Source organism: Pecten maximus, chromosome 2, assembly GCF_902652985.1.
Source record: "Pecten maximus chromosome 2, xPecMax1.1, whole genome shotgun sequence".
Lineage (NCBI taxonomy): Eukaryota > Metazoa > Mollusca > Bivalvia > Pectinida > Pectinidae > Pecten > Pecten maximus.
In genome coordinates, this window is record NC_047016.1 from 5668336 (window position 1) to 5683910 (window position 15575).

The window sequence follows — 15575 nt, forward strand, 5'->3', positions numbered from 1 at the left end:
GTCAAGGTCACATGAGGAAGGGTGTCAGGGGGAGGACACCAACAGTCAGAGTCACATGAGGAAGGGTGACAGGGGGAGGACACCAACAGTCAGAGTCACATGAGGAAGGGTGTCAGGAGGACACCAACAGTCAAGGTCACATGAGGAAGGGTGTCAGGGGGAGGACACCAACAGTCAGAGTCACATGAGGAAGGGTGTCGGGGGGAGGACACCAACAGTCAAGGTCACATGAGGAAGGGTGAAAAACGGACCGCAATAGTCAGCATCAGGAGAAGAAGAGTGTCGAGGAAGGAGGCGACAACAGCCATGGTGATATGAGAGATCAGGAATCGAGACAACAACGTCCCAAAAACGAACATATGAGAAAGGTTGTCAAGGAAGGTGACATCAACAACCACGAACATATGAGGACTGGTGTCAAGGAAGGTGACACAACGACCACGAACATATGAGGACTGGTGTCAAGGAATGTAACGACAACAACCACGAACATATGAGGTCTGGTGTCAAGGAAGGTGACACAACAACTACGAACATATGAGGACTGGTGTCAAGGAAGGTGACACCAACAACCACGAACATATGAGGACTGGTGTCAAGGAATGTGACACCAACAACCACGAACATATGAGGTCTTGTGTCTAGGAAGGTGACACCAACAACTACGAACATATGAGGACTGGTGTCAAGGAAGGTGACACCAACAACCACGAACATATGAGGTCTGGTGTCAAGGAAGGTGACACCAACAACTACGAACATATGAGGACTGGTGTCAAGGAAGGTGACACCAACAACCACGAACATATGAGGTCTGGTTTCTAGGAAGGTAACATCAACAACCACGAACATATGAGGACTGGTGTCAAGGAAGGTGACATCAACAACCACGAACATATGAGGACTGGTGTCAAGGAAGGTGACACCAACAACCACGAACATATGAGGTCTGGTGTCAAGGAAGGTGACACAACGACCACGAACATATGAGGACTGGTGTCTAGGAAGGTGACAGAACAACCACGAACATATGAGGTCTGGTGTCAAGGAAGGTGACACAACGACCACGAACATATGAGGACTGGTGTCAAGGAATGTAACGACAACAACCACGAACATATGAGGACTTGTGTCTGGGAATGTAACGACAACAAGCACGAAAATATGAGGACTTGTGTCAAGGAAGATGACATCAACGACCACGAACATATGAGGACTTGTGTCAAGGAAGATGACATCAACAACCACGAACATATGGGGACTGGTGTCAAGGAATGTAACGACAACAACCACGAACATATGAGGACTGGTGTCAAGGAAGGTGACACAACAACCACGAACATATGAGGACTGGTGTCTAGGAAGGTGACATCAACAACCACGAACATATGAGGACTGGTGTCTAGGAAGGTGACAGAACAACCACGAACATATGAGGTCTGGTGTCTAGGAAGGTGACATCAACAACCACGAACATATGAGGACTGGTACCTAGGACAAACAACCACGAACATATGAGGTCTCGTGTCAAGGAATATAACGACAACAACCACGAACATATGAGGTCTGGTTTCTAGGAAGGTGACATCAACAACCACGAACATATGAGGACTGGTGTCAAGGAAGGTGACATCAACAACCACGAACATATGAGGACTGGTGTCAAGGAAGGTGACACCAACAACCACGAACATATGAGGTCTGGTGTCAAGGAAGGTGACACAACGACCACGAACATATGAGGACTGGTGTCTAGGAAGGTGACAGAACAACCACGAACATATGAGGACTGGTGTCAAGGAAGGTGACACCAACAACCACGAACATATGAGGTCTGGTGTCAAGGAAGGTGACACAACAACCACGAACATATGAGGTCTGGTGTCTAGGAATGTAACGACATCAACCAATACATGAGGACGAATGTGAATGAGACATCGAGAGGAAAAAAGCGAACAGCAAGAAATAACCGTTAAGATCATAAAAGTATATGTCTAACACATAAATGCAAGAGGATATATTATTTTCCAAATAAAATCATCTTTCTTTTCAATATTTCCCCTGTGTATATGATCCTTTTCCATAGATCAAAACTCAAAGTACATTTATATATATATATAACAATTTTCTTTTTCAAATCAAAACCAAATTGTCGCTCGATCCCAACCGCCAATGCTCTATGTTGGTAAATGTACTTTTTTTTTAAATGTAGATTTAATCATTTCTCTTTCGTCATATCTAAATCACCCATGTGTCTGGCTGATTCAGCCCGAGGAATGGAATGCTTCCTGCCATTTTCCTAACATAATGGTAAACATATGATCACTATGATTTGCAAAGTTGTTTCCCAGTGTGGCCGTGAAGCTAAATGGAGACGCATTGTTCAAACTTCATAAGTCAGAAGTACAATTAGCATCAGTCTTTCGTATATAGCTTATCACTTAAATGTCGTGACCCATGCCGACAATAATTTTGTGAGAAACAAAAGAAACCATTGCAATAAAATGGACTAGGTTCTAACAAAGATTAATATGAGCTGATAGCCCTGTACGAGAACTTTGTCTTTGTTCTGTTTACGTCGTGCCAAGGTAAAATTGATGTTTTTTTCGCCTGTAAATGTGCGTTGTTATTATTTTCTAATTAAGTTAAAGAAACAGTTGGTAAATTGAAAACTACACACAAGTGTTTTTTAGCTTTTATCTCACATCAGAGACAACTATGTTGTACAACTTTCGACAGATACGGTGACAGGACTTAGGATCGGATCACAAAACAAGCATTTAGTTCATTTGTTAAGAAATATACCAAAAGAAAATCGAAGGAAATCTCAAAAAGCCGAATCATCACTCGAAGTTTATTTGAAATATTTTCGGACTTTTTGACCAGTCTATCATATATCTGTTTAAGTTTTTCTGATTGCTAGTTTCAAAATCGAATCACGGAATATTTTTTGATGACGTCATAACACAATTATCTAGGAATGACCTTTGCATGCTTTTCTTTCCGTCCAATACAAAAGCATGGGCCTTTTTAACAAAGGAACGAAGTTTCAGACTGATGCTTAGTCTAGTGTGATTCATTGATTACATATAGAAAAAAAAAGATTGGTCTTAGAAGTGACCTTTTTGGATATACTGATCCGATTCGGGAACCTCATACAGACAAAAAAAAATCACACTAATGTTTATTATGAACAAAATCGGAAACCTACCCTGACATAGCATATACATATTTATAATACATTGAAACTTTCCTAATTTCACACTTTATTAAAAGTAGACAATAGAAATGCTATTTGAAATAAATCTTCCAAAAATATTATTAACCGGGTAAATAGTCAAAAGTGCTGTTTACCCGGAATGAGCTATTTAACTCATATTCAAATTATTCTTATTAGACAATGCATTTGCCATATCTTTTAGGATCGTATCTAGCGCCATCCCTGGTAATACCATAAAGCCCGGAGTCAACACAAGTGTTTACCAAACCAAGCAAATCATTCGAGTGAATGTTAGAGAAACTTTGAAAAATGGCTTCTTCTACACGATTCGTTAATCTGGATGAAGAAGCATTGGAGATGATTGTTTCTGAAAAAGACAGCGCTAACACACATGTGATGAATTTGTTGATTTTGAATTGACATTATAAAAAGTTGGTCATTGAAACCAGAGACGTCTGTTGAAGCAGACTTTGCTTTTATAACAGGGGTCAGGGTAGGTATACTGTGGTCATACGAGAGTTAGTGTTGGTATACTGTGGTCATACAAGAGTTAGTGTTGGTATACTGTGGTCATACAAGATTTAGTGTTGGTATACTGTGGTCATACAAGCGTTAGTGTTGGTATACTGTGGTCATACGAGAGTAAGTGTTGGTATACTGTGGTCATACAAGCGTTAGTGTTGGTATACTGTGGTCATACGAGAGTTAGTGTTGGTATACTGTGGTCATACAGGCGTTAGTGTTGGTATACTGTGGTCATACGAGAGTTAGTGTTGGTATACTGTGGTCATACAAGCGTTAGTGTTGGTATACTGTGGTCATACGAGAGTTAGTGTTGGTATGCTGTTGTCATACAAGCGTTAGTGTTGGTATACTGTGGTCATACGAGAGTTAGTGTTGGTATACTGTGGTCATACAAGCGTTAGTGTTGGTATACTGTGGTCATACAAGAGTTAGTGTTGGTATACTGTGGTCATACGAGAGTTAGTGTTGGTATACTGTGGTCATACAGGCGTTAGTGTTGGTATACTGTGGTCATACGAGAGTTAGTGTTGGTATACTGTGGTCATACAAGCGTTAGTGTTGGTATACTGTGGTCATACGAGAGTTAGTGTTGGTATGCTGTTGTCATACAAGCGTTAGTGTTGGTATACTGTGGTCATACGAGAGTTAGTGTTGGTATACTGTGGTCATACGAGAGTTAGTGTTGGTATACTGTGGTCATACAAGAGTTAGTGTTGGTATACTGTGGCCATACAAAGGTTAGCGTTGGTATACTGTGGTCATACAAGCGTTAGTGTTGGTATACTGTGGTCATACAAGAGTTAGTGTTGGTATACTGTGGTCATACAAGCGTTAGTGTTGGTATACTGTGGTTATACAAGAGTTAGTGTTGGTATACTGTGGTCATACGAGAGTTAGTTTTGGTATACTGTGGTCATACAAGAGTTAGTGTTGGTATACTGTGGTCATACAAGCGTTAGTGTTGGTATACTGTGGTCATACGAGAGTTAGTGTTGGTATACTGTGGTCATACAAGAGTTAGTGTTGGTATACTGTGGTCATACAAGAGTTAGTGTTGGTAAACTGTGGTCATACAAGAGTTAGTGTTGGTATACTGTGGTCATACAGGCGTTAGTGTTGGTATACTGTGGTCATACAAGCGTTAGTGTTGGTATACTGTGGTCATACAAGAGTTAGTGTTGGTATACTGTGGTCATACAAGCGTTAGTGTTGGTATACTGTGGTCATACAAGCGTTAGTGTTGGTATACTGTGGTCATACAAGAGTTAGTGTTGGTATACTGTGGTCATACAAGCGTTAGTGTTGGTATACTGTGGTCATACGAGAGTTAGTGTTGGTATACTGTGGTCATACAAGCGTTAGTGTTGGTATACTGTGGTCATACGAGAGTTAGTGTTGGTATGCTGTTGTCATACAAGCGTTAGTGTTGGTATACTGTGGTCATACGAGAGTTAGTGTTGGTATACTGTGGTCATACAAGTGTTAGTGTTGGTATACTGTGGTCATACAAGAGTTAGTGTTGGTATACTGTGGTCATACAAGCGTTAGTGTTGGTATACTGTGGTCATACAAGCGTTAGTGTTGGTATACTGTGGTCATACAAGCGTTAGTGTTGGTATACTGTGGTCGTACAAGAGTTAGTGTCGGTATACTGTGGTCATACAAGTGTTAGTGTTGGTATACTGTGGTCATACAAGCGTTAGTGTTGGTATACTGTGGTCATACGAGAGTTAGTGTTGGTATACTGTGGTCATACGAGAGTTAGTGTTGGTATACTGTGGTCATACAAGAGTTAGTGTTGGTATACTGTGGTCATACAAGCGTTAGTGTTGGTATACTGTGGTCATACGAGAGTTAGTGTTGGTATACTGTGGTCATACGAGAGTTAGTGTTGGTATACTGTGGTCATACAAGAGTTAGTGTTGGTATACTGTGGTCATACAAGCGTTAGTGTTGGTATACTGTGGTCATACAAGTGTTAGTGTTGGTATACTGTGGTCATACAAGCGTTAGTGTTGGTATACTGTGGTCATACGAGAGTTAGTGTTGGTATACTGTGGTCATACGAGAGTTAGTGTTGGTATACTGTGGTCATACAAGCGTTAGTGTTGGTATACTGTGGTCATACAAGCGTTAGTGTTGGTATACTGTGGTCATACGAGAGTTAGTGTTGGTATACTGTGGTCATACAAGCGTTAGTGTTGGTATACTGTGGTCATACAAGAGTTAGTGTTGGTATACTGTGGTCATACAAGCGTTAGTGTTGGTAAACTGTGGTCATACAAGCGTTAGTGTTGGTATACTGTGGTCATACAAGAGTTAGTGTTGGTATACTGTGGTCATACAAGCGTTAGTGTTGGTATACTGTGGTCATACGAGAGTTAGTGTTGGTATACTGTGGTCATACGAGAGTTAGTGTAGGTATACCGTGGTCATACAAGAGTTAGTGTTGGTATACTGTGGTCATACGAGAGTTAGTGTTGGTATACTGTGGTCATACAAGCGTTAGTGTTGGTATACTGTGGTCATACAAGTGTTAGTGTTGGTATACTGTGGTCATACAAGCGTTAGTGTTGGTATACTGTGGTCATACAAGCGTTAGTGTTGGTATACTGTGGTCATACAAGCGTTAGTGTTGGTATACTGTGGTCATACAAGCGTTAGTGTTGGTATACTGTGGTCATACAAGAGTTAGTGTTGGTATACTGTGGTCATACAAGCGTTAGTGTTGGTATACTGTGGTCATACAAGAGTTAGTGTTGGTATACTGTGGTCATACAAGAGTTAGTGTTGGTATACTGTGGTCATACAAGAGTTAGTGTTGGTATACTGTGGTCATACGAGAGTTAGTGTTGGTATACTGTGGTCATACAAGCGTTAGTGTTGGTATACTGTGGTCATACAAGAGTTAGTGTTGGTATACTGTGGTCATACAAGCGTTAGTGTTGGTATACTGTGGTCATACGAGAGTTAGTGTTGGTATACTGTGGTCATACAAGAGTTAGTGTTGGTATACTGTGGTCATACAAGAGTTAGTGTTGGTATACTGTGGTCATACGAGAGTTAGTGTTGGTATACTGTGGTCATACAAGAGTTAGTGTTGGTATACTGTGGTCATACAAGAGTTAGTGTTGGTATACTGTGGTCATACAAGCGTTAGTGTTGGTATACTGTGGTCATACAAGTGTTAGTGTTGGTATACTGTGGTCATACAAGCGTTAGTGTTGGTATACTGTGGTCATACAAGCGTTAGTGTTGGTATACTGTGGTCATACAAGAGTCAGTGTTGGTATACTGTGGTCATACAAGAGTTAGTGTTGGTATACTGTGGTCATACGAGAGTTAGTGTTGGTATACTGTGGTCATACAAGCGTTAGTGTTGGTATACTGTGGTCATACAAGAGTTAGTGTTGGTATACTGTGGTCATACAAGCGTTAGTGTTGGTATACTGTGGTCATACGAGAGTTAGTGTTGGTATACTGTGGTCATACGAGAGTTAGTGTTGGTATACTGTGGTCATACAAGAGTTAGTGTTGGTATACTGTGGTCATACAGGCGTTAGTGTTGGTATACTGTGGTCATACGAGAGTTAGTGTTGGTATACTGTGGTCATACAAGAGTTAGTGTTGGTATACTGTGGTCATACAAGCGTTAGTGTTGGTATACTGTGGTCATACAAGAGTTAGTGTTGGTATACTGTGGTCATACAAGCGTTAGTGTTGGTATACTGTGGTCATACGAGAGTTAGTGTTGGTATACTGTAGTCATACGAGAGTTAGTGTTGGTATACTGTGGTCATACGAGAGTTAGTGTTGGTATACTGTGGTCATACAAGCGTTAGTGTTGGTATACTGTGGTCATACGAGAGTTAGTGTTGGTATACTGTGGTCATACAAGCGTTAGTGTTGGTATACTGTGGTCATACAAGCGTTAGTGTTGGTATACTGTGGTCATACGAGAGTTAGTGTTGGTATACTGTGGTCATACAAGCGTTAGTGTTGGTATACTGTGGTCATACAAGAGTTAGTGTTGGTATACTGTGGTCATACAAGCGTTAGTGTTGGTATACTGTGGTCATACAGGCGTTAGTGTTGGTATACCGTGGTCATACGAGAGTTAGTGTTGGTATACCGTGGTCATACAAGAGTTAGTGTTGGTATACTGTGGTCATACAAGCGTTAGTGTTGGTATACCGTGGTCATACGAGAGTTAGTGTTGGTATACTGTAGTCATACGAGAGTTAGTGTTGGTATACTGTGGTCATACAAGCGTTAGTGTTGGTATACTGTGGTCATACGAGAGTTAGTGTTGGTATACTGTGGTCATACGAGAGTTAGTGTTGGTATACTGTGGTCATACGAGAGTTAGTGTTGGTATACTGTGGTCATACGAGAGTTAGTGTTGGTATACTGTGGTCATACAAGAGTTAGTGTTGGTATACTGTGGTCATACGAGAGTTAGTGTTGGTATACTGTGGTCATACAAGCGTTAGTGTTGGTATACTGTGGTCATACGAGAGTTAGTGTTGGTATACTGTGGTCATACAAGAGTTAGTGTTGGTATACTGTGGTCATACAAGAGTTAGTGTTGGTATACTGTGGTCATACGAGAGTTAGTGTTGGTATACCGTGGTCATACAAGAGTTAGTGTTGGTATACTGTGGTCATACAAGCGTTAGTGTTGGTATACTGTGGTCATACGAGAGTTAGTGTTGGTATACTGTGGTCATACAAGAGTTAGTGTTGGTAAACTGTGGTCATACAAGAGTTAGTGTTGGTATACTGTGGTCATACAAGAGTTAGTGTTGGTATACTGTGGTCATACAAGAGTTAGTGTTGGTATACTGTGGTCATACAAGAGTTAGTGTTGGTATACTGTGGTCATACAGGCGTTAGTGTTGGTACAATTGTATACTGTGGTCATACAAGCGTTAGTGTTGGTATACTGTGGTCATACGAGAGTTAGTGTTGGTATACTGTGGTCATACGAGAGTTAGTGTTGGTATACCGTGGTCATACAAGAGTTAGTGTTGGTATACTGTGGTCATACAAGTGTTAGTGTTGGTATACCGTGGTCATACAAGAGTTAGTGTTGGTATACTGTGGTCATACAAGCGTTAGTGTTGGTATACTGTGGTCATACAAGCGTTAGTGTTGGTATACTGTGGTTATACAAGCGTTAGTGTTGGTATACTGTGGTCATACAAGAGTTAGTGTTGGTATACCGTGGTCATACGAGAGTTAGTGTTGGTATACTGTGGTCATACAAGCGTTAGTGTTGGTATACCGTGGTCATACGAGAGTTAGTGTTGGTATACTGTGGTCATACAAGCGTTAGTGTTGGTATACTGTGGTCATACGAGAGTTAGTTTTGGTATACTGTGGTCATACGAGAGTTAGTGTTGGTATACCGTGGTCATACAAGAGTTAGTGTTGGTATACTGTGGTCATACAAGTGTTAGTGTTGGTATACCGTGGTCATACAAGAGTTAGTGTTGGTATACTGTGGTCATACAAGCGTTAGTGTTGGTATACTGTGGTCATACAAGCGTTAGTGTTGGTATACTGTGGTCATACGAGAGTTAGTGTTGGTATACTGTGGTCATACGAGAGTTAGTGTTGGTATACTGTGGTCACTTAAGCATTGAACGGCTTTCAGTTGGCATTCATAGTCAATATGAATGCCAACTGGACAGAGGCAAATTCCATGAAGCGCGCTAGCATATTGACTATGAATGCCAACTGAAAGCCGTTCAATGCTTATATTTACCATCTGCGATTTTGTATTTGTCGTGTGATTTTTTTTTTTTAATTTTCAAATTCAAATTTCAGTTGGCAGTTCATAAGCTGGTGAACTCGCAACTGAATTGGTAGGGTTATATAGTGGCAGTGCCATACAATGGTAAATATACAAGAGTTAGTGTTGGTATACTGTGGTCATTGAGTTACCTAATCCACTTTGATTGTCGCCCCTTCTCACTGTATAGTGTTTTTTTTGGTCTGGGGAAGGTTTATGTCTGTTTTATACCCGGATGCTGTCTCTCAAACGTCGTCGGCTGTGGCCATTTTATGACCCTAGACCTAGTAGATTCTCCGCGGCAGACATGGGTATATATTATACATGTGTATATTGGGCTGAAGAATACATTTCGTCTGAGTTTTGTCTTAAACGTTGTTTTTGTCTATTCACATGTGCGTATTTTGTAATCGTTTGTGAGTGCTTGGTAGTAGTATAGGTGGACTGTATATCCCCGAGGGTTTGGGTAGTAGTATAGGTGGACTGTGTATCCCAGAGGGTTTGGGTAGTAGTATAGGTGGACTGTATATCCCCGAGGGTCTGGGTAGTAGTATAGGTGGACTGTATATCCCCGAGGGTTTGGGTAGTAGTATAGGTGGACTGTATATCCCCGAGGGTTTGGGTAGTAGTATAGGTGGACTGTATATCCCCGAGGGTTTGGGTAGTAGTATAGGTGGACTGTACATCCCCGAGGGTTTGGGTAGTAGTATAGGTGGACTGTACATCCCCGAGGGTTTGGGTAGTAGTATAGGTGGACTGTACATCCCCGAGGGTTTGGGTAGTAGTATAGGTGGACTGTGTATCCCCGAGGGTTTGGGTAGTAGTGTAGGTGGACTGTATATCCCCGAGGGTTTGGGTAGTAGTATAGGTGGACTGTATATCACCGAGGGTTTGGGTAGTAGTATAGGTGGACTGTATATCCCCGAGGGTTTTGGTAGTAGTATAGGTGGACTGTATATCCCCGAGGGTTTGGGTAGTAGTATAGGTGGACTGTATATCCCCGAGGGTTCGGGTAGTAGTATAGGTGGACTGTACATCCCCGAGGGTTTGGGTAGTAGTATAGGTGGACTGTACATCCCCGAGGGTTTGGGTAGTAGTATAGGTGGACTGTACATCCCCGAGGGTTTGGGTAGTAGTATAGGTGGACTGTGTATCCCCGAGGGTTTGGGTAGTAGTGTAGGTGGACTGTATATCCCCGAGGGTTTGCCGTAATCTGTACGCCTTACTGTAACACTTATGGTGGTGATCATGGTTCAGAATTTAGACCCTTGTCCCATGATCGTTTTAAGTGATGTATCATTCCCACACACTTTATTAAATCAGGGGCTTACTTTCCCCCTTTTCTATATTCAATCACTAGCGACACCTGTAATGTCTAAATAGCTCTGTGATGTCCCTGACGTCACTGTCGTTCCCTAGAAGATATAGACAGCTGTGTGATGTCCCTAACATCACTGGAGAGTCTTTTAACGGACGAAACATCTGTGTGATGTTCCTAACATCACTGATCAGTCCTAGAAGGTCTAAACAGTTGTGTTATGTCCATAGCGTCACTGTCGATTCCTAGAAGGTCTAAACAGCTGTATTGTGTCCCTGATATCACTGACGAGTCCTAGAAGGACGAAACAGCTTGCTGTACGAGCCTTAACATCATTGACAAGTCCTAGAAGGACGAAACAACTGTGTGATGTCCCTAACACCATTAACAATCTCTAGAATGTCTAAACAGCTGTGTGATGTCCCTAACATCATTAACAATCCCTAGAATGTCTGAACAGCTGTGTGATGTCCCTTACATCACTGAAGAGTCATAGAAAGTCTAGACAGCTGTGTGATGTTCCTAACATCAATGACGAGTCATAGACGGACAAAACAGCTGTTTGATGTCCCTAGGATTATTGACGAGCCATGGAAGGACGAAGCCGCGAAGGTGAAATATTTACATTCATTATTAAGCATAGGATGTTCTCTGTTTATCTCCGGTGTTTTTACTAGTGTGTTTATTGTAAAATTCTTTATAGAGGGTTTGAGGTCCTTGGTCGCCGGGATTCTATCACAAACCACAGAACAAAGAACATTGAGGAACGGAAAGTGTTGTAACCTCCGACCTCCCTTAAGCGAAGACAAAGAAGAAAGCCAACGATTTTGAAGGATGTCCAAATCTTTCACTCTTCAAATTCCCTTGAAAAAAGTTCATATGAGAAATCACCCATGGTCATGAAGGATAAGTTTCTTTTTTTCTACTATAAACCTGGAAGATACTAGCCACAATATACCGCTCGGCTAGAGAGATCTTCTCTTTAGCTGGATCGTTTGAGCGTAAGACTAGTAAGCCGGAGGACCCGGGTTCGATCCCTAGCGGAGGCAGTTATTCAAATTTAATCATTCATGTGCTCTGTTACATAAGCGCAAACGTAGGGACACGGGAATTATACTTTCCTGGAAGGGGAGTATGTAACTCTGATAAATACTAACCACAATATACCGCTCGACTACAGAGATCTTCTCTTTAACTCGATCGGTATAGCGTAAGACTAGTAAGCCAGAGGTCCCGGGTTCAATCCCTTGTGAATTTAATGTAATTAATCATGCGCTCTGTTACACTTACTACGATACGTAGTAGCTTAGGTTGAGTAATATATCTCCTTGCATCAGAAAAGGACGATGACGTCTGTCCTAATATCATTAAAGGACGACGACGGCTGTTTGAACATTAGTAAAGGACAACGACGGCTGTCCTAACATCAGTACAGGACGGCGACGGCTGCTTTGACATCAGTAAAGGACGAGGACGGCTGTTCTGAAATCAGTAAAGGACGACGACGGATGTTTGAACATTAGTAAAGGACAACGACGGTTGCCCTAGCATCAGTACAGGACGGCGACGGCTGCTTTGACATCAGTAAAGGACGACGACGGCTGTCCCAAGATCATTTATGACGATAGTGACTGTCCTAACGTCAGTTAAAAACGACGAAGTCTGTCCTAACATCGGTTAAGGACGACGGTGCCTGTCCTTACATCAGTTAAAGACGAGAACGGTTGTCCTAACATCCGTTCAGGAAGGTACGACTATCTTAACATAAGCAAATTGATATAACACATTCGCTCATGAACTCGTGATGCTTGTGACAAAACGTGGTCATACGGACGTCTGACTGAAGTAAGGACTACATTTAGGAGTATACCAAGTCAAGAAGCTACATAAATGATGTTTATGCGAATTTGAAACGGCTAATGCATTTGATATTGAAATGAGAGAGTCTGTTGTTGTGTTAGCTGGTATATCAGCACGATGATAATCATTATCATTCAATAATCTAGGTAGCATAGCCATGTTTGTTGGCAGTAACGCATCCTAACTATCTAGAGGATTCACTATTAAATTGAAAATTTCCAGTGGTTCTGTCATTGGGATTAAATCATATAAAAGTCAAAATCTGAATATTTATCGACAATGAAAAGAAATAAGCTTTCATCGTATATAAATTAATTATGCCTATATCAATTTTGGCCGGTAATAACTTAACTTCGTGGTATATGCAGATCTTGTGGCGACGATGAAAGACGCTAATGTCACGTTGGTTGCCATGGAATTTTACATTAATATGACTCTCCTATATTGATGAGCTGGACCGGAAGCTGAATCATGTACAATCCAACCATTTACACTCCATCGCCTCATAGAGCAACCTCACCAGACGCTCCGAAATGACTAGTCTGAAGACCGCTTCCGGAAACGGACACCGTGGCATTGACGATCCTAAGTTGAATGGTGTAACAGCACAACTAACCACTTCTGACTGAGATAACAATTATAGATTAACCAAATACACTCACTTACACAGACATACTATATGATATACAAATAAGGAAATAACTTGACTTTGCTTATTGGTTCCCGGTAAAGTGAACAACAACTATATATATATATATAAACATCAGAATAGGTCCTTTGTAACCGCAGGAATATGAGGAACCAAAAGATCAAGAGAAATGTTGGTTATTGGTGATACGATTCTTAGCATCACTGACAATTACATAGAGGGGCGAAACGCTGTATGACGCAGTTCAATTCATTTTGGCTCTGCTGTATCCAACTGTCGATTTGGGTAATTTTGTGTGTGGTATTTTACAATCCTGTGCGAGCGTTTTGTAAAACTACCTCCTACATAAATCACCTGTGTAAGATGCTGTGGAATTTAACAAAACTGTTACTTTATTACCGGTAATCAGATTGTAGAGAAATGATGACTCCTCAGACAAAAACCGCTAAATGTCATCTTCACATTAAAACGAGATCATCTTAGAGTATACAATGTATGTTCATTGCTAGGTAGGATATCGTCAGCGGCATTGTAAGGTGACCGTGTTGCCATCGAAGGCCTTTATAATACTTCTACGTAAATTCACTGAAACTTTTTAACAACATTACAACTAAATATAGATCGAAATAAAATTCGGATACGATTTTTACGATATATAGGAGAGTGGATGAGAGAAAGACACAATGCCGATTTCTAAAGATGAGAACATTTGTTCTCACATACTGCACGGTGTTTCGGGAGGGAAGTATTCTTTATCACATACCTATATAATCTTAAAACCGTAATACACCAATGTTATGTTTTCTGTGGGTTTGTATCACATATTCAAGCCGGAACTATTCTTATGGGAATTCCCTTTTTTGACAGTGGAAACTAAAAATAGACTGTTCATTGCATTAATAAACCTAATTTAAAGGTATCAAAAAAATGGCAAATAATGTTCTATATTTATATATGAATAAAAACAAATAACTGCTCAAATATATCGACTTTATTGAAATATATATTTCACTCGGTTTTATCACCTGCTATAGTCTGATTTGACAAGTTTGACAGTCAAAATTCTGAAATTCTATTGGTGAAAACAGTCAGAATTATTTTTAATTCAAATGTTTACGTGCCTGAATGCTCGGACGTTGTGGACGACACTAGGTGCATGCAACTAATAACAGAAAATGGTAAATTATCAAGCCAGTTATACCGCATTATATATGCAATGCACGAAACTGGAGTATACCAACCAAAGTGGCTAAGTTTTGTTAAATCAATATTTAATAACCTAGGATTGACATAAATTTTGTCTTCCCAAACAGTTACCACCTTAGAACGCCAAAAATTCAAACATCTTGTGAGGCAACGGCAAATTGGCCAGTTTATTCAAAAGTGGTTTAATGATATCGAAGAAAGTAGTTGGGGACACAATTATTTAATTTTTAAATTTAACTTTGGTTTAGAAAGCTATTTAACAAAATTACATAAAAGGGATCGTATAGTTTTAAGCTCTCGAACTTAAAATTTCCAGCTTCCACTGGAAACGGGAAGGTGGATAGGAATCCCTTCGGAAGAAAGAAAATGCACATTATGCAATTGAGATGAAGTCGGTGATGAATTCCATTATTTGTTTAAATGTAAAAAAAGACTCAATTTGACAAGCTAGAGAAAAATTTATGCCCAAGTATTACTTCGCAAACCCAAATACTGACAAAATGAGAGGTATGTTTACAGTATGTAACATTAGACTAATGAACAAAATAAGCTTATTTCTTGTGAAATTACATAAATGTATTAAAAACAGTTAAGATGAATACAATGAACATTATTGGTATACCTTCTAGGAGCTTAATACTTTTTACACATACATTGTATTTACAAACCATATTATATATATATTAAGCTGTGGAACTTTCCAGACTTATCTATGTTGCGTATTGCCAGTTATTAAAGGATATTGTCTTGTATGACAATTACACTATATAATCTCTACATACAGTATAAAGGGAGATAACTACTCCAAATTTACAAAAGTCCAGAGGTCCTTACACTAGTTATTTTCACAACAATGAATTTTCAAGTATGTTTCATGCAGCTTCGATATAGACTTAAGCCTACTGTACACTTTACTTTTAGTAGTGGCATTAAGTATATTGTATTGTAAAGAAGATGAGTACATTGTGTATTATTATAGTGCACATAAGGGGCGATAACT

General features: G+C 40.3%; 1 protein-coding gene across 1 annotated transcript; it reads left to right on the forward strand.

Moving 5' to 3' along the window:
• Nucleotides 1–1604: 1604 nt before the first annotated feature.
• LOC117340656 (loricrin-like) lies at nucleotides 1605–10754 on the forward strand. The gene is made up of 2 exons (XM_033902424.1): nucleotides 1605–1716; nucleotides 9964–10754. Exons 1-2 carry the CDS (start codon nucleotides 1605–1607, stop codon nucleotides 10752–10754), a joined length of 903 nt encoding a protein of 300 aa, XP_033758315.1.
• Nucleotides 10755–15575: the final 4821 nt, after the last annotated feature.